The sequence below is a fragment of the Rana temporaria genome, chromosome 4, assembly GCF_905171775.1.
Source record: "Rana temporaria chromosome 4, aRanTem1.1, whole genome shotgun sequence".
NCBI lineage: Eukaryota > Metazoa > Chordata > Amphibia > Anura > Ranidae > Rana > Rana temporaria.
Window position 1 is genome coordinate 39,422,467 of NC_053492.1, and position 24,637 is coordinate 39,447,103.

The 24,637-nt window shown below is 42.8% G+C and overlaps 1 protein-coding gene across 1 annotated transcript in view; it reads right to left on the reverse strand.

Moving 5' to 3' along the window:
• Positions 1-23,700, reverse strand: part of LOC120935604 (cytochrome P450 2C5-like) — a 56,803-nt gene extending 33,103 nt beyond the window's left edge. The window contains exons 1-5 of the mRNA XM_040347652.1: positions 23,597-23,700; positions 14,596-14,789; positions 9,062-9,224; positions 3,926-4,075; positions 878-1,038 (exon numbers count right to left, since the gene is read on the reverse strand). Coding sequence (XP_040203586.1) covers positions 878-1,038; positions 3,926-4,075; positions 9,062-9,224; positions 14,596-14,775 — 654 coding nt within the window. The 5' untranslated portion in view covers positions 14,776-14,789; positions 23,597-23,700. The remainder of the gene's footprint in view (positions 1-877; positions 1,039-3,925; positions 4,076-9,061; positions 9,225-14,595; positions 14,790-23,596) is intronic.
• Between the last annotated feature and the right edge of the window lie 937 nt (positions 23,701-24,637).

Genomic DNA, 24,637 nt, shown 5'->3' on the forward strand with positions numbered 1-24,637 from the left:
GACGTGCATTGCACTAAATGACGTCGCAAGGACGTCATTGGTTTCGACGTTAACGTAAATGGCATCCAGCGCCATTCACGGACGACTTACGCAAACGACGTAAATTTAAAAATTTCGACGCGGGAACGACGGCCATACTTAACATTGGTTGCCCCTCATATAGCAGGGGCAACTTTACGCGTCGCAAAAGCTACGGAAACGTCGTAACTTCACTGCGTCGACCGCGCGTACATTCGGGAATCTCGCGTAAATAGCTAATTTGCATAGACGACGGGGAAAACGACGGAGGCGACACCTAGCGGCGGGAAAAAAATAGCATTTAAGATCTGACAGCGTAAGAGCCTTACGCCTGTCAGATCTAATGGTTATCTATGCGTAACTGATTCTAAGAATCAGTCGCATAGATACGATGGCCCAGATTAGGACTTACGACGGCGCAAGTGGCGTTGCGCCGTCGTAAGCCCTTTAAGAATCTGGGCCAGAATGATTAAATTTGCTTGGGACACAATGGAGTTAATTTATTAAAACTGGAGAGTGCAAAATCTGGTGCAGCTCTGCATAGAAACCAATCGGCTTCCATTTTAAAAAAAAAATTCAATGCTTAATTGAACAAGCTGAAGTTGGAAGCTGATTGACAAAAACACGCAGCTGTACTAGAGTGGTGCAGCAAATTCTGAAAGCGTGACCTAGTCAGATTACACATCATCAGAACTTGCCCCAGCCCCATCATACACCAAGTTCACAGCCAAGCCAAGATATTGTAAAAAATCTGTAAAAAAATCTTAAATATAGTAAATGCATTGTAAAAAATAATGGATAGTTAAAAGGTTGGCTTAAAGAAAGCAGCAACATTTACTGTATTGGCTTATGAGCTTACCATTGCGGTTGGGCTACCAATGATGTGGGTATTTTCATTAACTATTTTCAAAAGCCTCAAAAGTGTTGCATCTTCATAATCAAACCGATGGCTCAGCAATATGGAAACAATTACGTTGGCTACTGCAGCATTTATGACCATTAGGTTATCAAAAGGTCCCCCTACAATAAAGAGGAAAAAATAATAATATTAACCACTTGACCTCCGGAAGGTTTTTTCCCCTTCATGACCAGGGCATTTTTGCTATTCAGCACTGCGCCACTCTAACCACTTAAGCCCCGGACCATATTGCTGGTCGAAGACCAGAGCACTTTTTGCGATTCGGCACTGCGTCACTTTTGCAATTTACAATTGCGCAGTCGTGCGACGTGGCTCCCAAACAAAATTGGCGTAGTTTTTTTCCCACAAATAGAGCTTTCTTTTGATCACCTCTGCGGTTTTTAGTTTTTGCGCTATAAACAAAAATAGAGCGACAATTTTGAACAAAAATAATATTTTTTACTTTTTACCATAATAAATATCCCCCAAAAATATATAAAAAAACTATTTTTTTCCTCAGTTTAGGCCGATACGTATTCTTCTACATATTGTTCGTAAAAAAAATCGCAATAAGCGTTTGTTGATTGGTTTGCGCAAAAGTTATAGCGTTTACAAAATAGGGGGTAGTTTTATGGCATTTTTATTAATATTTTTTTTTACTAGTAATGGCGGCGATCAGCGTTTTTTTTTTCGGTACTGCGATATTATTGCAGACACTTCGGACACTTTTGACACATTTTTGGGACCATTGGCATTTTTATAGCGATCAGTGCTATAAAAATGCATTGATTACTATAAAAATGCCACTGGCAGGGAAGGGGTTAACACTAGGGGGCGGGGAAGGGGTTAAGTATGTTCCCTGGGTGTGTTCTAACTGTAGGGGGGTGGACTCACTAGGGGAAATGACTCGCTCGGGTGATTGCGACCGCCTGGGCACGCGCGCGGGAGTCAGGAGCGAGCGGGGCAATAGGGGCGCGCGTGCCTATTGGCTGCTGGGCGAGATGACGTAGATCTACTTGTTCTCGCCCAGCAGAGCCGACCTGCCACCGTAAAACTGCGGCAGCTGGTCGGCAAGCAGTAAACTAGCAATTGTGCGGTCATGTAACACTGCACACAAATAGAGCTTTCTTTTGTTGGTAATTTAGCCACCACAGTTTTATAATTTTCTATTTATTATATAAATTAAAAAAGTTATTTTCTACTTTCTGTTATAAAACATATCCAGTAAAATCTAATTGCTTCATAAATTTAGGCCAAAATGTATTCTGCCACATGTCTTTGGTAAAGACAATCCCAATAAGTGTATATTAATTGGCTTGTGTGAAAGTTATACTGTCTACAAACTGTAGTATACATACTGGAATAGCTGTAGACCCTCTTCTAGTAATGGTGGTGATCAGCGACTTCTAGTGTGATTGCGATAGTGTGCCAGCCAATCTGGCGCTAACGGGCACTGGCTGTGAGTGGCACTAATTAAAACAGACATCGCTTGTCACACATATACAGTGATCAGTAATAATACTGTACACCAAGTGGGTTTGCAAACCGTTAACCAAAGGTGCTAATTACAAAACAACCTTAGTGAATATCAAAGCGCCTCATACATTAGTTAGACTTTTTAACAAACTTTCCTACGAACATTCACATTAGTACATTTAATGACTTGACAAATGTCAACAGAGAGTACTTCAAAAATTTTAAAGTATAACTAAAGTAGGGTGACCAGACATCCCCGGTTTCTGGGAACAGTCCCTGGATTGAGGACACTGTCCCTGGAGCCTGTCTGTCCCCGGTTCTGTCCCCAGATTCAGGGACGATCTTGGGTGTGTGCACTGCAAACTGGTGCAAAGGGGGTGCGCCCACTGGGCTGTCTCGGACAGGGAGGGGGCGAGTGCCACCCAATTATACAAATTGGGGATCTCCTGCTTTCCCAGCTGTTGGACAAATTCCCGCCTCCTGGGCCAGCTCCTATGATAGGCAGCACACTGGTGACGTATATCATATGAGGTGGGACTTCGTCTGAGGACAGCGGCCATGCAGGGTAAACAGGAGATCCCTGCGCTGTATAATCCGTCTCCTCTCCCCGCTCGCTATGCACTGATCACAGGTAAGGCTGGGCTTCTGGGCACTCTTCAAATGTGCTTTAAAATGCATGGTTTTCCCTTTTATGAACAAGAAAATAAGACGCTATGGGGCTGGTATAAAATTATTTTCAGAAATAACGTATATATCATACAATCATTCCATAAACACATACTGTACTGCCTTTATAGGCTAATTTAGTTATAGTTACTTATATAGAATGTGTAGTTTACCACTGCCATCTAGTGGCAAAAGTCTGTAGCAGCTTTATCTCTAGTTATGTAAATTTCTCAGACAGGAAGTGACACTTCGTTTAGGAAGTTCTTCAGCCATTTTAGATTGTTATTCTCTATGGATGCAGCATGTCTGTTTCTCTCCCAAGGGGCTTGAGACATCATCACCTTTTCACAAAAAAGTTAAATATAGTTGGATTCCTTCGGTAGACAACTCAAGCATTGGGCTTCCGTTTACTGGAGTCTCTGACAAGTGTTTAGCTGTCTGTTTAGAACCACACATAGTCAGTGTTTTTAGAGCGGAACACATACCACATACACTGCATATATCGTTTGAGAAAAATATGCTTATAAAATAGTTTACCATTTGCCAATTAAAAAAAAAAATGTCCCTTGATTTCATTTAAAAAATCTGGTCACATTAAACTCTCCATGTTGAGGGCCCATAGTCTGGTATGGTTTAGGAAGGGGGGGGGCACTCTCTTGTCCCCCCCCCCTTTTCCTGCAGCCTGCCAGGTTGTGTGCTCAGATAAGCTTTCGGTATGGATTTTGGGAGGATCCCCACGCCATTTATTTTTATTTTGGTGTGGGGTTCCCCTTAAGATCCACACCAGACCTGAAGGGCTTGGTATGGATTTTGGGGGGAACACCCACACAAATTCACAAATGTCATCCAAGATTTGAGAAGAAAGACCTTTAAATGATCTGATTTTTTTCACCAAACAGTCACATTCTTCCAGAATTCTGTCTTCAATTGTCTTTCTCCCCATCCCGAAATCTCGTAATGTTGAAAGGGTAAATCTTCTCATCACTTTCCAGTTTTCATTTCGGGAAAAAATAACTCCTGAATGGTAGAAAAAAAAACTATAAGTCCATCCACAACTGCTCAATTTTTTTGTACACCCCAACTAGCCCCAGGTGATATTTTCCTATACCACCTAACTTTCTGTCTGTCAGTTTCATAAAATAAGGACCAGTAGTTTTCAACGTAAAAATCTTAAGGAATGTTTATATTCTGAAATCAATAGTTCAAAATATGGAGTCATTTTGATGATATATTTGATCAGTGGCTTTGCAGTATGCCGGTAACCTCCCCAGTTTCTGCCAAACACCTCTATGTCCCAGGACAACAACTCAGTGCCTAGCTTTCACCATACACTCTTAAATAAGTGGGAGGTTATTATAGGTATACCCCACTTTTAAAGCGGAGGTTCACCCATGGAGAACACATTTTCCCCATAGCTGGATGCTCGTTTTGTCTAGGGGAATCGGCTATTTGTTTTAAAATATGATCCGTACTTACCCGTTTACGAGATGCATCTTCTCCGTCGCTTCCGGGTATGGGCTGCGGGACTGGGCGTTCCTTCTTGATTGACAGTCTTCCGAGAGGCTTCCGACGGTCGCATCCACCGCGTCACGATTTTCCGAAAGAAGCCGAACGTCGGTGCGCAGGCGCAGTATAGAGCCGCACCGACGTTCGGCTTCTTTCGGCTACGAGTGACGCGATGGATGCGACCGTCGGAAGCCTCTCGGAAGACTGTCAATCAAGAAGGAACGCCCTCTCCCGAAGACCCATACCCGGAAGCGACGGAGAAGATGCATCTCGAAAACGGGTAAGTACGGATCATATTTTAAAACAAATAGCCGATTCCCCTAGACAAAACGAGCATCCAGCTATGGGGAAAAGAGAAAAAAAAATACAAATGGGTGAACTCCCGCTTTAAGTACACAATGGGACCAGAGCATGTATATAAAACGAAAATGTACTTAAAGTGAAATAATACCTTTTTTCACTTCTAGGGTGTAGTGGGGGAACAGGGGCTGTAGTGGGGGTGTCAGGAGCTGTAGTGGGGGTGTCAGGGGAACAGGGCAGGCTATGCTCTCGTAGCTTCAGCTCTTTCTACTGCGGCTGAAAAAAAATGTCTGTACAGTACTTGTAAGGCACTTTACATACACTTGCGGGTATGTCCTTACTCGCGAGTGTATGTAAAGTGAGTGTACTTAAAGCGGGGTATGCCTGTACTCACAATGCCACAGGACAGCTACAGACCTTCCAACTCCCATCATGCACTCTTCAGTGAGTTTTCCAGATCAGATCCTTAGATGAACCTGTTTAGTTGGCTCTAAAGTTAATAAATCTTGGAACCTTGATGAACAGTTGGAACCTCAATGAACTGCAGAAACTTCAGCCAGCTGCCCGAAGAGTACAATATCCCCTATGCCTGGGAAGGACTTCTTCAGCAGGACAAGAACCAGGCTAATCCAGACCCAATATTATTAATGTTCTCATCAGCAACCTACTGGGCACACCTTCTCAGGGATTGGCTGCATCACAATAAATATTCAAGCCACCCATTTGACTCTCACAGCCCCCTATGTTCTAGAAGCCTCTAGAAGGCAGGGGGGAGCAATCAAACCTGCATACTGTGAGATTCACAACAGCCTAAAGAAATCAACAGCTGCTCCAATGATTACAGAGGAGCCAAAAATAACGAAATTGACCTATCATCCTAGAATCCTACCTAGGATGTTGCTACACCATGTTGTAGCCAGACAGTGGCTAATACAATCTAATTAGATGCTATGGACTACCACAATTTGCATACTATTCTTAAAAGTATATTTAGCGATTTATGGTAATTTATATATCATTTTAAAATATTAGTAACTAGATCTTTATATAAGTTTTTATTAGACAAATAAAAATTAAATGCAAGAAGCTTTCGTTCTACAGTTTATGCAGTGCATGATGAGCTGTCTAATAAGAAAACCCAACACTAGCTCTGGGCTTGTTGAGTGCTCCTCTAGACTGGAGATCCTGATGACACTGGGGTTGATCCAAAACTGGAGTGTGCAAATTGTGGCGCAGCTCTGCATAGAAACCAATCAGCTTCCAGGTTTTATTGTCAAAGCTTAATTGAACAAGCTGAAGTTAGAAGTTGAATGGCTACTATGAACAGATGCAACAGATTTTGCACTCTCCAGTAGGGATGAGCTTTATGTTCGGGTCGAACATGAGTTCGAATCAAACATTGAGTTGAGGGGTGTTGGCGGCAAATTCCAAAGCCGAGGAACACCCTTTAAAAGTCTATGGGAGAAATCAAAAGTGCTAATTTTAAAGGTTAATATGCAAGTTATTGTCATAAAAAGTATTTGGGGACCTGGGTCCTGCCCCAGGGGACGTGTATCAATGCAAAGTAGTGCATGTTTCCCGTGTTTATAACAGTCCCTGCACAAAATGACATTTCTAAAAGGAAACTACTCGCGGCTATAATGAATTGTCGGGTCCCAGCAATACAGATAACATTTATTGTTTCACTTTAAGCATTATTAAAATCACTGCTCCCGAAAGAACAGCCATTTTTAAAACTTTTTTTGCATTGATACATGTCCCCTGGGCAGGACCCAGGTCCCCAAAAACGTTTTTATGACAATAACATGCATGTTAGCCTTTAAAATAAGCACTTTTGATTTTTCATGTTTGTGTCCCATAGACTTTAACGGTGTTCACGTGTTCGAACACATTTTTTGCCTGTTTGCATGTTCTACTGTAAACCGAACCGGGGGGGTGTTCGGCTCATCCCTACCAGTGGCGGAACTTTCAGAGTCACTGCAGTCGCAGTTGCGACTGGGCCCTGCCGTTCTACCGCTGTGGGGGGACCAAGACCCGGCATCTCCGGCTTTTAGTTTGGGATGCAGTGGGGGGAGCGGGAGGCGGCGAACGGCAGCTGTATGGTGCTCGCGGCATCTCCCTGGGGCTTGCATTTCTCCTTCAGCGTGTATACAGTGGAGGGGGAGGAGCCGCTGGCCCGGGCAGCTACAAGTTTCACTCTTCAGTGTACAAGTGAGTTGCTCGGGTCAGAGGCCCCTCCCCTCTCCACTGTACATACCCAGGAAGAGAATTACAAGCCCCAGGGAGATCCCTCTGCCCATGGACATCATAGACCCGCCGATCACTGCCTCCCACCTCCCCCTGTGCTGGGGGTTGGAGGTGCACAGCCAGCCAGGTACAGGGGAAGCTCTGGGGGGGGGTGTTTAAGTCTGGGAACCCTGATGTATTGGGTGGGCTCTCTGGGAACCCTGATGTATGTGGGAGGCTCTCTGGGGACCCTGATGTATGGGGGACTCTCTGGGAACCCTGATGTATGGGGGGCTCTCTGGAAACCCTGATGTATGGGGGGCTCTCTGGGGAACCCTGATATATGGGGGGCTCTCTGGGGGCCCTGATGTATGGGGAGGCTCTCTGGGGACCCTGATGTATGGGGGGCTCTCTGGGGACCCTGATGTATGGGGAGGCTCTCTTGGGACCCTGATGTATGGGGGGTTCTCTGGGGACCCTAATGTATGGAAGGGTCTCTCTGGGGACCCTGATGTATGGAAGAGGCTCTGGGAACCATGATGTATGGTGGGCTCTCTGGGAACCATGATGTATAGGGGAGCTCTCTGTGAACCCTTAAGTAAGGGGGACTCTCTGTATGGGGGGGCTCTCTGGAGACCCTGATGTATGCGGGGGCTCTCTGGAGACCCTGATGTATGGGGGACCCTGATGCATGGGAAGCTCTCTGGTGACCCTGATGTATGGGGGGGCTCCCTGGGGACCCTGATGTATGGGGAGTTCTTTGGGGACCCTGATGTATGGGGGCAGGCTCTCTGGGGACCTTGATGTATGGGGGAGGCTTTCTGGGGACCCTAATGTAAGTGGGGGGCTCTTTGGGGACCCTGATGTATGGGGGGAGGCTCTTTGGGCACACTTATGTAAGGAATTGGCTCTCTGGGGACCCTAATGCAAGGAGGATCCGCACTCAGATATGTAACGATATATATATATAACACACACACATATATTGTATACATTTGTATGCCTGCCCAAGCGTATGACTTTCTTTACTTGCTACACTGCTATGGGCCCTAGCACAAGATCTTTTGTAGACCAGCAATGCCTGTGGGGGGGGCCTTCATGGTTTCTTGCACCGGGGGCCCTGAAGATTCTAGTTACGCCTCTGATCCCTACTCTCCAGTTTTAGTAAATCACCCCCACTGAAGAAGAGGAGAGGTGGTATATCTTTTCTCTGGTCTTTTCAGTCGAGTCGTTCGTTTTATGAGCACGTACAACTTGACTTCCTGCAGGGCTTTATTCACAACACAGCAGTGAACCAATTAAAACAATTGTTTTTTCTTTATCCTCCTCCTCTCTCCCACGCCCCCCCAGGGCTCAGCCATTGACGAGTGCACTGATTGGACAATATAGTCTGGATGTCAGGTGACACTATTTGTCCCTGATTACACCTCCACACTACCACATTCCCCATCTATTAGTCAAATCATTGAATACTACAGTGCCGACAATCAATGACTGACCCCTGCTAGTCCGGACAGTGTCGTGACTTTATGTTGTCCATTGTATGTCTCGTACGTTGTGTGTGTTCATGGTTAGATAATCTTCAATCAATAACATGTTTTAATAGACTGTACTGTGTATTTTGTACCTATCCTTTTGATGACTATTTATAAATTAAAATAAAACTTTTGATATTCCAATCAATGAGTTTATTTATATTCATAAGGATTTAGATCATCACAGTGTGGCCCACAGTAACCCCTTTTTTCATGACCTCCCCTGAGGTCACTTTCCGCTTACCTAATCTTTCTTTCCTTTTTACCTTTAATTTTTGATAAAACAATTGTGTACTTTGTTACATCTGGCAAATGGGTAAATATTAAATAATCACACAAATATTTCATATTTATCAGAATCAACAGAGAGCAAAAAAAGAAAGGTAACGGTCAAGGAAATAACAGAAAATTTCACAGTGTGAGCAATTTATGTTACCGTGTCCTTTAGCAATTTCATCAAACAGTGGAATTGACGGTCGTCCGGAAAACTCATCAGCATGATTTACCAAAGCATCTCTTACTGTCTCATATCCACAGAGGATCACCATTTTTTCTTCTCCTATCTTGATACTGTACACCGGACCATACTTCTTAGAGAGCTGCAATCAGACCAGATGCCAGTAATATAAATATATAACCAAGCAGAACTTTCTAAAAAGTTAAATCTTAGAATAATGTATATAGGGATGGTTAAATCTCCTGGGGATCAATTTGCAGAGGGATTGAGGAACCCTGTTTTAAATTAGGCAAATATGAACTTATAAGCAATTCATCTTGATGTAGATGTAAACCCGATTCATGAAATTTGAGCTGGGCACATGATATATCTGCAGTATGTAGTTATATCTCTTCAATGAGCTAAGTCCCGTAGCTCTCTCCTGAACCGTTCCTCTGTTATCAGCCTGATAACTCCTGACAAATTCTCAGACTTTTTAGACAAAAGCAGCCTGAATCTTCTGTCCGGGGAGGTTGCTAAAAAAAGATTAGAAGAGAGCAAGTCCTATTACAAAACACCTTTGAGAGTCTCTGCCTATGATGTGTGTGCCTTTCCTCCAATCAGCCATGTTAGCTATCTTGGCTGTATGCCCAGACACGATCTCAACTTTCTAAACTGTATATAAATGTGAAGACAGCTGATATACAGTACATGTAAAACCTATGTAGGGAGATTTGATTCATCTCTGTGTGTCATCTAAGGCTGTTCACTTCACGGGGTGTATGGAGGGTTTACACTTTAAAGTCTAGGGGAGGCAAATTATGTTAGTAAGCTACGACCATTTTTGGGACTAATAGGAAAAACATTGTCAAAAAAAGACATTAAAAGCTGGGCACTGTCATGGGGGACATGTACCATGTAGAAAAATAAATACCATAACCTTTCATGCTGCTTTGAAGGCAGCATTGAAAATATACAAATTCTTGAATTCTGTGCATGATGTTACAGAACAGTTTAATTTTCATGGACAATCTTAGCAAAAGCATTTACTGGCAGAATATATTTGGCTGTGGAACTGATTTATTTTTCTTCTACAAATGGCATGGCTTACATACAACAACAGCACCTCAATCTTACTCATTGCAGTCAAAAATTGCTTTTTCATTAAAGCGGGGGTTCACCCTACAAAAAAATTATGTAAAGTATGCATTTATTTTATTTTTTTCCGCTGTACTCACTGTGTAATCCGTTTCAGACTTCCTCGGGGGAGTAGGTGTTCCTATCAAGAGGGGAACGTGATTGACGGCCAGCTATGGCGCGTCACGCTTCCCGGAAATAGCCGAAATAGGACTTGGCTCTTCACGGCGCCTGCGCAGTCAGCTCCTAGTCTGTGCGCAGGCGCCGTATAGCGCCGTGAAGAGCCGAGACCTACTCCGGCTATTTTCGGGAAGCGTGACGCGCCATAGCCGGCCATCAATCATGTTCCTCTCTTGATAGGAACGCCTATTCCCCACGGGTGTCTAAAATGAAACTATTGGATAACACAATGAGTAAAGCGCAAAAAAAAAAAAAAAAGGCATACTGTAGCTGACGCTAGTATGCTGCATGGCATGGTAGAAAGTAGTTTTTTAGGGTGAACCTCCGCTTTAAGTTTTAACAGTGACACATGCTTGAAAACTGGACAGTAGTGGGACAGTTTTAACCACTTAAAGGGGTTGTAAAGGTAAATGTTTTTTCACCTTAATGCCTCCTATGCATTAAGGTGAAAAAACATCCGGCGGTACCGCCCCCCCCCCCCACCCCCGAACCCCCGTTTTACTTACCTGACTTACCCTCGAAAGTCCCTTGCGCATCCACATGATCCTCTTTGGTTCCCAGCCTGGCCGTTGATTGGCTAGGCTGGACGGATTGATAGCAGCGCAGCCATTGGCTGGCGCTGCTGTAAATCACAGCGGATGACGCGACGCACCGGGGGGCCGGCCGAGTGATACAGTCGGCGGCTATGCCCGCCGCTGTATCATGGAAGCGCGCTCGCAAAAGCTTTCCACCATTCGAGCTCGCTCGCATGAAGGTGGAAAGCCTTTGCGAGGAGGAGCCGAGACAGCTGCCGAGGGACCCCAGAACACTGGATTCGGGGACACTCTGTGCAAAATGATCTGCACAGTGGAGGTAAGTATAACATGTTTGTTATTTAAAAAAAAAAATTGCCTTTAGTGTTCCTTTAAGGACCGATCCTCTTTCTGAGATTTGGTGTTTACAAGTTAAAAACATTTTTTTTGCTATAAAATTACATAGAACCCCCAAACATATTTATTTTTTCTAACACCCTAGAGAATAAAATGGCGGTCGTTGCAATACTTTCTGTCACACCGTATTTGCGCAATAAGACAACAGTAAAGTTAGCCCAATTTCTTTATATTGCGAAAGATAACGTTAAATTGATATCCAACATGTCATGCTTCAAAATTGCGTTTAAAAATATGAGATCTGGGGTCAAAAAGACTCCAGATCTCATATTTACACTAAAATGCAATAATAAAAAAAATATATATATTTATGTAATTTTAAAAAAAAAGTCCCTTTTTGATGTCGTTTCCGCCCTGCATTGGAATGGTGACGGGTGGGGGCCATCTTCCCCTCACAGAGGGACATTTTTCCAAATCAGGGGCAGTCCCTCGAAATTTGGAAGAGTTGGGAGGTATGTTAATATTATTATCCAGGATTTACATAGCTCCAACAGTTTGCACAGCGTTTAATAACATGAGGGCAGGCAGTACAGTTACAATACAATTCAATACAAGAGGAATAAGTTGGCTACCAGCCTTCATAGCAGACATAGGGCTTAGAATAGTGTTTCTCAACTCCAGTCCTCAAGGCACCCCAACAGGTTATGTTTTCAGGATTTCCCTCAGATGAAACGGCTGTGGTAATTACTAAGGCAGTGAAACTGATCAAATCACCCATGAAAAATAATGGAGAGCCTGAAAGCATGACCTGTTGGTGCGCCCTTGAATACACCGCTCAGGCGGCCAACATCTCTCCCGGGGGTTACTTTTGGGTATCGCTTCTCTGGTGCTGTGATAGGCCTGAGCCGTGATGACGTCACTTCCAGTCATGCACGCGGGAGCCGCCAGTCACGGCACGTCCTCCTTTAGGAAGGGCCGATCGCTGTTTCTGAAGTGTGCCTGCGTTGTTGTTTTTACGGCGCATACGCCGTAGACATCGGCGCCTGTCATTATTGTAAATATTTCCTAAACCGTGGAGGTTTAGTAGATATTTCGAGCACCTACAGGTAGGCCTTTACCTAGGCTTACCTGTAGGTAAAAGTGGTTGTAAAGGCTTTACAACCACTTTAGCAGAAGGACGTTTATGCATGTTATACATATTCTTCTGAGTTCTCAGTAAAAGTTGTTTCAACTGCTTTGTGTCTGGTCTGAAGTTATTCAAGGGGTGTCGGTTTGGTCTCGGCATATTTCTAAAGGACCTGGGTCTGTTAAAGCACTATTAGGTATGTGTATTTAGTGTGCTATTAAGGTTAACTTAAAAGGCAAAGAAGAGGAGGTAGTTGCCATGGGTAACCGAAAAGAAGAAACTGCTACAGCAGCCATTCATTTAGAGTGGTACCTGGTTAGGTTGCAGGTCCACCGGTAGTGAGGAGTCGGTGCTCTGACTCCCTCCCTAGCTGTCCAGTCGCCAGGAGCAGACTAGCAATACAGAGGTTTAAGACCTGATCACTGGTTATGGGGAGGAAAGAGTTAACGTAGGACACGTATAAAGCCCCATACACACTATCAGTTTTCCTGATGGTTTTCTCTTCAGGTTTACCAAAACCATGTAGTACAAGGACCTGCCTGATTGCATTCAAATTGAAACGCTTAACGGTTTGACCTCATATTAGATGGTTTTGGTAAACCTGAAGAGAAAACCATCAGGAAAACTGATAGTGTGTATGGGGCTTGAGACCCATGCTATGTTTCGGGGAACTGCCTTAAAGTGATTGTAAAGGTTTGATTTTTTTTAAATAACAAACATATCATACTTCGTTTTGCATAGCGTGGCTTCCGAACGCTATCTTCTGGGGTCCCCCGGTGGCTCTTGCGGCTCCTCCCCGCATCAGATAACCCCCTAAGAGCAGCTCTCTCCCGGGGGGTTTCCTTGTGGGTGCTCTCTAAAGTCCATCATTCAGCGTCCATAGCATAGAATGCAGGATTCGCCCCCCGCCCCCCTGGCACCCGCATCATTGCATTTGATTGACAGCAGTGGGAGCCAATGACTGTGCTGCTATCAATCTATCCAATCAAGAGCCGAAACCCTGGGCAGAGATACAGTGCGTCCTCGCAGTGGGACATTCCAGGGCTCAGGTAAGTAAAACAGGGGGGCTGGGGGACCGGTGACTGCCAGAAGTTTTCTCACCTGGTCCCAGCCTGGCATTGATAAGTACACTCAGTGCAAAATATACCTCCATGTGCACTGGCACAGTAGACTTCACACACAAGGCTTTGCCAGCCAGGTTTTCTTGAAATCCAAGGGATTGCAAGGGGGTACCCCAAGCAGAGAACAGTAGCAGATCGACCTCCCGCCTACAATCACCACCAATGTATGGGGGCAATTTCCCACTGACATCCAATGTAATGGGTCACTTTTACACTTATCAGTGTAAAGGGGGCTTTTTTCCGTAGGACCACCAAAGTAATTTCAACTTTCACAGTTTGTGTTTCTTTTCTTATTTTATAATTTCATTTTATTAATTTCTATTTGTGTTTATTTTCTTATATTATAATTTAGTTGTATTCATTTGTATTTGTTTCATGTAATTATTGTTGCTGCACAGAGCAGGGGAGTGTTGTAAACGAATCCGCTCTGGGTGTCAAATACCCTAGTTATGCCAATTTCTTTATTTCTATTTAAATTCATGCTAATGTACTGTGACCTGTTATATATTTTTTGGCCAAGGGTTCCCTGAGACCTTAAAATTATTTCAATGGTTCCTCTGGTGTAAAAAAAAGTAAAACAACAAAGTTGGAAAACACCGGCCTAGATGTTTGCACATAGAGTAACGCCGCGTACACGCGGTTGGAAATTCCGACAAGAAAAGTCTTGTGTGAGCTTTTGGTCAGAAATTCCGACCGTGTGTATGCTCCATCAGACATTTGCTGTTGGAATTTCTGCCAACAAAAGATTGAGAGCTGGTTCTCAAATTTTCCGGCAGAAAAAATTCCAATCGGAAATTCCAATCGTTTGTAGCAATTTCGACGCACAAAATTCCGACGCATGCTCGAAAACAATTTGACGCATGCTCGGAAGCATTGAACTTCATTTTCTCGGCTCGTCATAGTGTTGTACGTCGCTGCGTTCTTGACGGTCGAAAGTTCAGAAAACTTTTGTGTGACCGTGTGTATGCAAACCAAGCTTGCAGAAAAAACATCCAAGGTTTTTCATACGGAAAATCCGATCGTGTGTACGCGGCATCACACTATACTTCTAGGTTTTTCTGTTCCATATCCTTCAGCATATTATGTACATGTCATTCTTACCTCGTGAAATGATTTATACGGCTTCTTCATGTTTAGGATATGCATATTTCCGATGATCGGTAAAGGAGTTGGTCCAGGAGGAAAGTTGGGGGTCCCGCTTTTCCATCCATAAAGGACAATGACCAGAAATACGCAGAGAATAATGGATAGAACTATTGTAATTGGATCTGAGACATCCATTGTGTCAGCAAAATCTGATCAAGACAGAAAAGAAATGTTGATCAGGTTACAAACCTACAAACTCTTCAAACAAAGCACTGATTCTAAAACAGCTGAATGCACAAATGAAATAAATATATGTGATTTGCTTTACCTGCCAATGGATTTGTAATTATGTAATCTGGGAACCTCTGTAGGTTCCCAGAAACAGGCTATGCAGCAGGCTATGTAGCAGTTAAGCCTGTTTCAAGCCCAGATAACTCAAATCAGAGCCGTCTTAATAGCATCATGGGCCTCTGGGCAAATAATGCTCTGGGGCCCCTACAATGATGACAGTGCAGGTAAACAGACATCAAGAAGGTAGGAGGCAGACTGCCTCCCCTGTGTATCTATCATTCTCAGTACCATCATGAGGCCCCCAATTTCGGGGCAGCGTGGGCTCAAGGTCCAGCTTGCTTTGGGGAAAGTGCAAGGGCCCCCCATACAGCTGGGGTCCCTGGGCAGTGCCCAGGTGTGCCCTCTCATTAAGACAGCCCTGACTCAAATAGAGTATATCATTAAGTAAACACAGAGGATACGAGATTTCTATATATGTATCAGAGTAGCCTCATGTGCTGCTAACATGGTGACCTATGAAGAAATGTGGAACTACTGCAACCACCAAACAAGTGTACTCACACGCTAAGTGATTTAAATAAATAATGTGTATTAGACTGGTGTGCTGTCCCTTTAAATGAAATGAAATGAATGAGTGCTGTGTGTGCTACATATACTCAGCTCCCTCCTACTCAAAAATGTGAGCAAAATTTATAAACAGTTAAGCTAAATATTAAACAACAGGATATTCTTGTAGCAAAGTATTCCAAAGTGCTACCTAATCTACCACTAAGGCCCCTTTCACACCTGCGGACCGTATGTCTGCTTTTTCATCCATCCGTTTGCGGATGAAAAAGGGACATACATTGGTACCGGAGATAGGATTCAGGATTCAGGACACACACCTCAGGCCAGGCAGGCCACGAGACGCGAACAAGGAACCCTGCCAATGGCGTCTGTCCCTTAAGTACCCCTCCCCAGCATGCACAGCGGGGCGACCACTCCCACTGATTCGCTGCTGAGGGGAACACCCAATACACCCTGACCTTGCTGCTGCCACCCTTGGCCTGGGGTGGTAATGACACCCCCAGGCAAACAATGGTGGAACTCCCAGCACAGCCATGGCTGGAACAGAGGCAAAATTTGCCATTAATCATACTAGTCTGAGCCAAATAACAACTCAGACCCCCACTAAATTGAAAGCAGCACCTGTTCAAAAGGAGCAGGGCACTACACTTAAAGTGAAATATTCCTTTAAATATCGTACCTGCTGGGTCTCTATAGTATGCCTGTGAAGTGGCACGTGTTTCCCGTGTTTAGAACTGTCCCTGCACAAAATTACATTTCAATAGGAAAAAGGTCATTTAAAACTGCTTGCGGCTTTAATGTAATGCCTGGTCCCGGCAATATGGATGGAAATCATTGAGAAAAATGGCATGGGTAGGAAAGGCGTTTTCTTCTGAAAAAAAAAAGGAAAGGCGCACGGCCCCCAGGCCCTATATATTCTGAACAGCAGTATACAGGCAGTGCAAACAAGACAGGGACTGTAGGTTTGTTGTTAAGTAGAATCTATTTGCAATTTTGAACTGGTACATTTTTAAAGTGTAGCTCCAGCCAAGAAATCTATTTTTAAGATTTTTGGAAAATATAGAGAAGGGTTATCACCCCTGTAACATTTGTTTTGCTGTCTGTGCGCATCTGACAAATGTTTTTTTGATTTTTTTTTTTTTTTTAGTGAAACAAGAATTGGTGATAAAGCATCAGTGGACAGGAGACACCTCTTACAGGAGAGAATTTCCCTTCCTAGGGGTAGATTTCCTCTCACTTCCTGTTGTCTTCTTCCGTTTGCAAGTAGGAGTCGTTTGTAATTTGGATGTTTGAAAGTATGTTTGAAAGTAGGGGCCTGCCGTATATACTCTGCATAAATCTGGGCCTTAGGTGTTGGTGTTGCCACAACACTGTAAGCTCTCACAGTTAGTCTTGGTGGGCGCTGGAATACCCTGCTGTAAACTAATATATCAAGAATTGTAATTACATTCCATTGTTGAACAGTGGTAGAAAAATTGGGCCTTTGGTGGTGGTGGTGGTGGTGGTGCTGGTGCCACAACACTGCAAATCCTCACAGTTACTGTTGGTGGGCACAGGAATGGGCCCTGCTGTTAAATATTAGATCAAGAATTGTAATTACATGCCAGTACTACTTGCAGATCCCTACCTGTGATATTAGTGTGAGAACACCAGCAATTGTATTCAGGTAGATTTAGGTGCACACTGTGCAGAGGACACATTACACCAAGTGAAAATACTTGCAGATCCCTGCCTGTGGTATTAGTATGAGAACACCAGCAATTGTAGTCATGTAGCTTTAGGTGCACACTGTGCAAAAACACAGTACACTAACTGACAATACTTGTAGATCCCTGCCTGTGGTATTAGTATGAGAACACCAGCAATTGTAGTCAGGTAGCTTTAGGTGCACACTGCGCAAAGGACACTAAAACTGAATACTGGAGGTCCCTGCCTGTATTTGTATGAGAACACTGCCAATTGTATTCAGGTAAGCTTTAGGTGCACACTGTGCAAGGGACACTAAAACAAAATACTGCAGCTTCCTGCCTGTATCTGTATGAGAACACCAGCAATTGTATTCAGGTAAGCTTTAGGTGCACACTGTGCAAAGGACACAGTACACTTATGCCGCGTACACACGACCGTTTTTCGGGATGTAAAAATGACATTTTTTTTATGTCATTAAAAAGATCATGTGTGGTCTCCATAGCATTTTTCACGGTGTAAAAAATGGGCATTAAAAATTTAGAACATGCTCTAAATTTTCACGTCGTTTTTAACTTTGCCGTTTTTAACGTCGTAAAAAAAAAATTACAGCTCTCTGTACAGGCGGCGCTGTGATTGGCCAAGCATGCGGGTCATAGTGCATGCTTGGCCAATCATTAGCCAGCAATGCACTGCGATGCCACAGTGAATTATGGTCCATGACGCGCCAATCGAATTTGGCGCGAATGGCCCATAACGTTCTCAATTCTACAAACAGTCGAACATATGATGTTCGAGTCGAACATGAGTTAGACACGAACACGAAGCTCATCCCTAGACATTAATGGCTAAGTCTTGAGTTGTTTTGAGGAAACATCAAATTTACACTGTTAAACAAGCTGTACACTCATTACTTTACATTTTAGCAAAGTGTAATTACTTCAGTATTGTCACATGAAAAGATATAATAAAATATTTACAAAAATGTGAGGGGTTTACACATATTTGTGAGCTACTGTATATATACAGAATATTGGGTGATGATCAGAGACACATTTTTATATCAGGGCATGCCTTTATCCTCCTGCAAGCTTGAGCCTGCCATGCAGTGGTTATGATTGTACCATGCAATAACTCTCTATAAATTCAGAGTCATATATCTCTTATAAGCCTTATGCTGTGTCTTCACAGTGGTGGAGATACCCTTGGAGTGATGCTTACAGTATTACTTTTATGGATTTTTTTTATCAAAATTGAGTCCATGAACTCCCTAATGTCAACCTTACGATCTCTACATACCAGGATCTTCTGGGCAATGCCGGGGCTACAAGAATTACCAGCTTTCAGTCCTCTTTGATTCCTCAAAGAAACTGTGGTAGCAGCTGAACTGGGGGGAACACATAAATCAGTGAAAACTGATCCCACAGGGTCATTAACGCATCTGTCCCGTATGCGAGTGGATCCCTTGTCCTTGACAGAAAGTTGTCCAACTTTCTGTTGAACCTGGACGCTAATAGAACTATGTTTGGCATATGGCCAGAATTTTTTTTCGGGATGTAGAGACCTTACTCCTGGGAATATTTGTAGATGACTCAAGAAATCCGTCTGCCAATTCTCAACTCCTGGAATGAAGACTGCAGATAGGCAAGGTATCTGCTCCTCTTCCCAGGCCTGAATATAATTTACCTCCTTCTGGGCTGAATGGCTTCTGGTGCCCCCTTGGTAATTGATATAGGCCACCGCTATAGTATTGTCGGATCGTATGCTGACGGGACAACCTTGCAACCTGAACCTCCAGGCTATTAGAGCTAGACGTGCCGCCTCTAGGATGTTGATGGGCGAGGTCTTCTCAGACTCTGACCACTTGCCTTGGACAGTGGATTCTTCCAGGACTGTACCCCCGCCCAAGAGGCTGGCATCCGTTGTTACTACCTTCCAGGTACCTGGCATGAAGGATTCCCCTTCTGCTAATTTTTGGTCATTAACCACCAATTGAGACTCTTGCCACCCCTTGGGGCCAGTCACATTGGGTAACCCAAGGTCCCTTTTTCCAGGCAGACAGAATACTGTAACAGTCTTGAATGAAACTGGGCATAGGGAACCGCTTTGAATTAAGCCATCATCTTCCCTAGCGACCTTATGCAAAGGCAAATGGAAGTACCCTTCCTTGCCCTGACCACCTGGACCAGCTCTCTTATAGCGTATTTATATTTGTCTGAGGCAAAAACACCCTTCTTTGGGCTGTCTATAACTAGACCTAAACACTCCAGCCTCCTTACCGGACGCAAGAATTACTTTTTTTTTCCTTTTAGGTTGAGAATCCAACCCAGGTGTTTCAGATACTTGACCGTGCTGGACAAACCCTGGTTTAACCAAACCACTGACTGATCTATTAGCAACAGTTCGCCCAGGTATGTCATTAATGCTATACCCTGGGCCTTTAGTTTTGCCAATGGTGGGGCAAGAACCTTTGTAAGTGGTGGCCAACCCAAAGGGTAAGGCCATGATCTGAAAGTGGTGGTGTCCTACCACAAGACACAGAAACTTCTGGTGAGCAGTTAAAAATTGGCAGATATGCATCTTTGATGTCTATTGACGCTAGAAATTCTCTCCCCACAAGGTGGAAATGACTGACTGGAATGACATGCGAAAGGAGAGGATGTTTAGGAACACGATTCAGATCTTTGAGATGTAGAATGGGTCTGACATCGCCAATCGGTTTCGGTACCGTCAAGAGATTTGAATAAAACCACATACCCTGCTCTCCTGAGGGGGTCTCTATGATTACACCCTGAGACATGAATCGGTCTAGTGCCAGAAATAAAGACCTTCTTTTCATTGGGTCTTTGGGGACGTTCGAACTTAAAAAGTGAACCGAAGGAAACTTCTGAAACTTTTCTTTGTAGCCTAGGGCTTGCACGGAGATGATCCATCCGTCTAGGATCTCTTCTTGCCAAGCCCCCGAAAACCATGCAAATAAACACATAGGTAAATAGTTTCAGAAAAAAAAACAAGTACATATGTAAACAGTTTTAATGTATGCAGCATGTGTTAAAGCAATATGCCTCTATGGAAGCGTGCGTTCATGGAAGCATGGAAGCATGAGTTCATACAAATATGCTTTTAGGCAAAATATGAAAAGTGTGCGCTGTACACACGCACTCATGTTCATTCATGTTATGAAACGTGTTACACAACATTTATCTATGCAGACATGTATTCCTATGCGATCATGAGGAATCATATATATTTAAGTAAACATGTATTAACATGCCTCATTATGTAACCATGCATTTTTAGGCGATAATGAAACTTTAGGCGATCATGCATCCATATGCAATCCAGCATCTTTATGTGATCAAACACCCTTGTGCGATCAAGCCTCTCTGTGCGATTAAGCGCTCTTGTGCAAACAAGCATCTTTTGTGATCAAGCACCCTTGTGCGACCAAGCATCCTTATGCGACTAAGCTTTTTTATGTGATCAAGCATTTTTATGTAAAAACCATGTATATTTATACAAACATAAACATGCATCTTTATGCAAATAATAGAAAATCTGCTCTTTATGTAGGCTCAGTTGCAGCCTCCCCTATAAATCTCCACAAATGGGGCTCAAGGGTAGGGGGCGAGCACGACACTCCACATCAGGGTGAAAGCCTTGCATTACGGTGGTGAGTTACAGGCAGAAGAACAGGAAGTGAGGATTTCTCAGAAGAAATAAGGACATTTTAAAGCAAAATTGAAGGATGAGGTAAGTGAAGGAGGACTGCTCTAAGGTAAAGGAAGCTATTTAGGAAAAAAAATTGTACCTTTACAACCCCTTTAATTGTCAGGGATTTCCTCTCACTTCCTGTCTGGCAATGGGACTGGAAGGGGAGAAAACATTTCTGCAATGGGACACAGATGGGAAAGGGATATCACCGCTCTAGGTAGGTCAGACGAAAATAAAACCTCTCCACCAGCAGTTTAGAAGCCACGGGTTCTGGCAATGCATATAGCAATGAGATAGGAAGAAGTTCTGGAAAGCAGCACTCCAAAAACTATATTTGCCTTTTATTCAAAAAATAGGAAAAAAAATATATGTAGCACAACCCCCGTAGGAGCTTCTGGTTAGTTTTGGGCCCGCACGTTACCTCAACATTCGTTGTCTAGGGGGAAGAAAGTCTAAAAAGAACTCCAATGTCCACACAAGATGTAAAACCTCTAGCTGTCTGGTTTTATTCTTTTGCTCAAAACTTGTGAAGAAGGTAGAAGGATGAAGGGGGAAGCAAAGGTTCAGGTACATGGTACAGATCACTGGGGGAAACTCCAAAGTCATTCACCACTCCCTCTTGATTGGGTATTGCTCACCCGGATAGACCCCTCTCACTTGGCCTAGCAGCCGGAATGATGCATGGACCAATTCGATAACAGCCTCTGCCACAGACTGATTGAGAACAAATTGAACAGTCTGGATTTCGCTGCCACAGGATGTAATACCCGAACTTCCAAACAGTTAAAGAGCCTTTAAGCCGACCCGGCGAACTGTAGGACAACTTGAGTTGTGGATCCCTCCTTAATAAGGTCACCAGGCCTATCCGAGACATAAGCCTTCTGCTTGGTCTCCTCCAGGGCAGGTCCTCCCCTGGTTCCCTTCATTAAGTGTAGCTTCCTTCTCTTAGATGGACAGCTTGGGATCCCCATTGATTTGTAGGCCCCAGTCAGCATAACTGGGCCTAGTGATAGAGATGCAACCTCGGGCCAACGTGGTCCCGGGGCTGGAAATCATTTAACACATACCTCTAATTTAGTATAAATCATACAGTCTGAGCCACATTATCGGCTCAGACACAGACTAAATTTAACATAGCGCCCAGTCATTTGGGAGCAGGGAGCTACATTTACATGCAACAGCAGGACGGACAGAAGAGCGGATGCGTTTCATACTATCAAACAGTGCTTAATCATAGCTAACAATCACAAAAACAAATTTTGAATTAACACTTATTCTTATTGACCATGTGACCAGAAAATTACTTAAATAGACAATCAATTAGATACAATTGATCACCTGAAATCTCAACAAATTATGTGAAAACAATCAAGACCTTAACTAGCATGTGTGATTGTATAAAGTGCTCATGAATAAATCTATGTACATATAAAAGTGTATATATGTGAATATATATATATATATATATATATATATATATATATATATATATATATATATATATATATATATATATATATATATATATATATATATATATATATATATAATTGAGTATGTAAATAAATACATACGTGAATAAATGAATAAACTCATACATTTTAATAAATTTTAATAAATATATTGTTTCTTTATCTAAATGACTAGGTGGACTCTGTTAATTTCTAAAAGAGATATATATATATATATATATATATATATATATATATATATATATATATATATATATATATGCATGTGAATATATATGAAAGGATCTATATGAACCCATGTAAACATGTGTAGATAAATAAATAAACATGTACATGTTGAACTACTATTAAGCATCCACATATACAAATACAATTATTTTGCCTTCCTCATGAACATGGGGTGATCTATCTATCTATCTATCTATCTATCTATCTATCTATATATATATATATATATATATATATATATATATATATATATATATATATATAATGTGTATATTAATAATCTTAAATCAATATATTAAATTTAAGCGGAACCCTCACTTTCACTTCTAAAACCAAAACCCGTGCATATATATTCCATAGCTATTGAATATTGAATTCAAGGCTAGGTAATAATGAATGACGGGGATAGTAGTGAACCAATGCACCGACATCCAAACAAAACCTCTTCTACTTTGGTATGCAGACAATGACACAAAAACCTCAAAAACACTGGACTGGAGGTATGGATGCATGCATCGCATATCTTCATGCCATCATTATGTCCATGTGTACTATCTGAATGCCTAAAAAAGACCCCACTTATCGCCAAATTTTAACTTCAGGCGATGTCGACCATCATACACCACACGATTGTATGTAAAATGTAACCCTGACGGGATTCTCGTGTGTAAAGAGAATATCCAGAACACTCTGGATCTATTTCCTCCTCTCTTGGGGGTCATGATTCTCTCAATACCCTGAATGGAAAGACTTGAGACATCTTTAAAATGAATGAGATTCCAATGTCTGGCCACATTGATAGACACAGATGGCGGGGGAAAAAAAATGTTATGGGTATAACTTTACCCAACTCTATCCAAATTAAACAAAAATGTTTGCCTATAGTTCTCCTTCAAAGTGGTTGTAAATCCATAAAAAAACAAAAACAAAAAAAAAACAAAGGCATCTGTGTTGATGTGTATGGATCAGATTAATTCATCTCTATTTACAGCTATTAAATCTTAAATAATATAATGACAGCCTACCTCCAAATTATAAGAGCACTGTAAAAGGCTTACCTAAATGCCACCTTTGAGTCAAACTTCAACCTTTAGGCACTCCTCATGTACTCTCAGCGCACAATGACTCCACTTCACAATATCTGAAATAAAAAGGTAATATCAGGTTTTATTTAACCTGCAATAGAACAAAGGGCACATTGCGTAAGACCTCTATTTTTTTTTCTTTTATTTGTGAAATGTGTATCCTGGCCAAGGAATTCTAAGGTTACAACCAAAGACAAAGCACATTTTCCTCTCATTTCATATATCTATAGGAGAGAAAGTAAAGGAAAATACCTTGAATTGGAGACAGATGGCAAAATAAAAAAAATAAAAAAAAAAAAATTGATAGGGGTTTTACAGCCCAACTACAGGAAAACATTGGGCTAGATTCAGGTAGGGGCGCGCATAGTTACGGCGGCGCAGCGTATCGTATTTACGGTACGCCAACGCAACTTACAGGAGCAAGTTCAGTATTCACAAAGCACTTGCTCCGTAAGTTGTGGCGGCGTAGCATAAATGGGGCCGGCGTAAGCGCGCGTAATTCAAATGTGGAAGGGGGGCGTGTTTTATGTAAATCTATGATGACCTGACGTGATTGACGTTTTGTACGGACGGCACATCCCAGTGTGCATTGCTCCCAAGTACGGTGCAACGACGTATTGGTTTCGACGTGAACATAAATTACGCCCAGCCCTATTCGCGAACAAATTAAGCAAACGACGTAAAAAATTCAAATTTCGAGGCGGGAACCACGTCCATTCCTAACATTGGCTGCGCCTCCTAATAGCAGGAACAACCTTACGCCGAAAAAGCCTAACGTAAACGACATAAATAAATTGCGCCGGCCGTACGTACGTTTGTGAATCGGCGTATCTAGGTAATTTGCATATTCTACGCCAAAAACAACGGAAGCGCCCCTAGCGACCAACGTAATATTGCACACAATTATATGCCGCCGCATTCAAGTTATGTCGGCGGAGGAAGCCTATTTTTTAGACGTATCTGCCTTGGAGAATCGGCGTAACGATACGCCGACGCAGATTTGAAATTACGGCG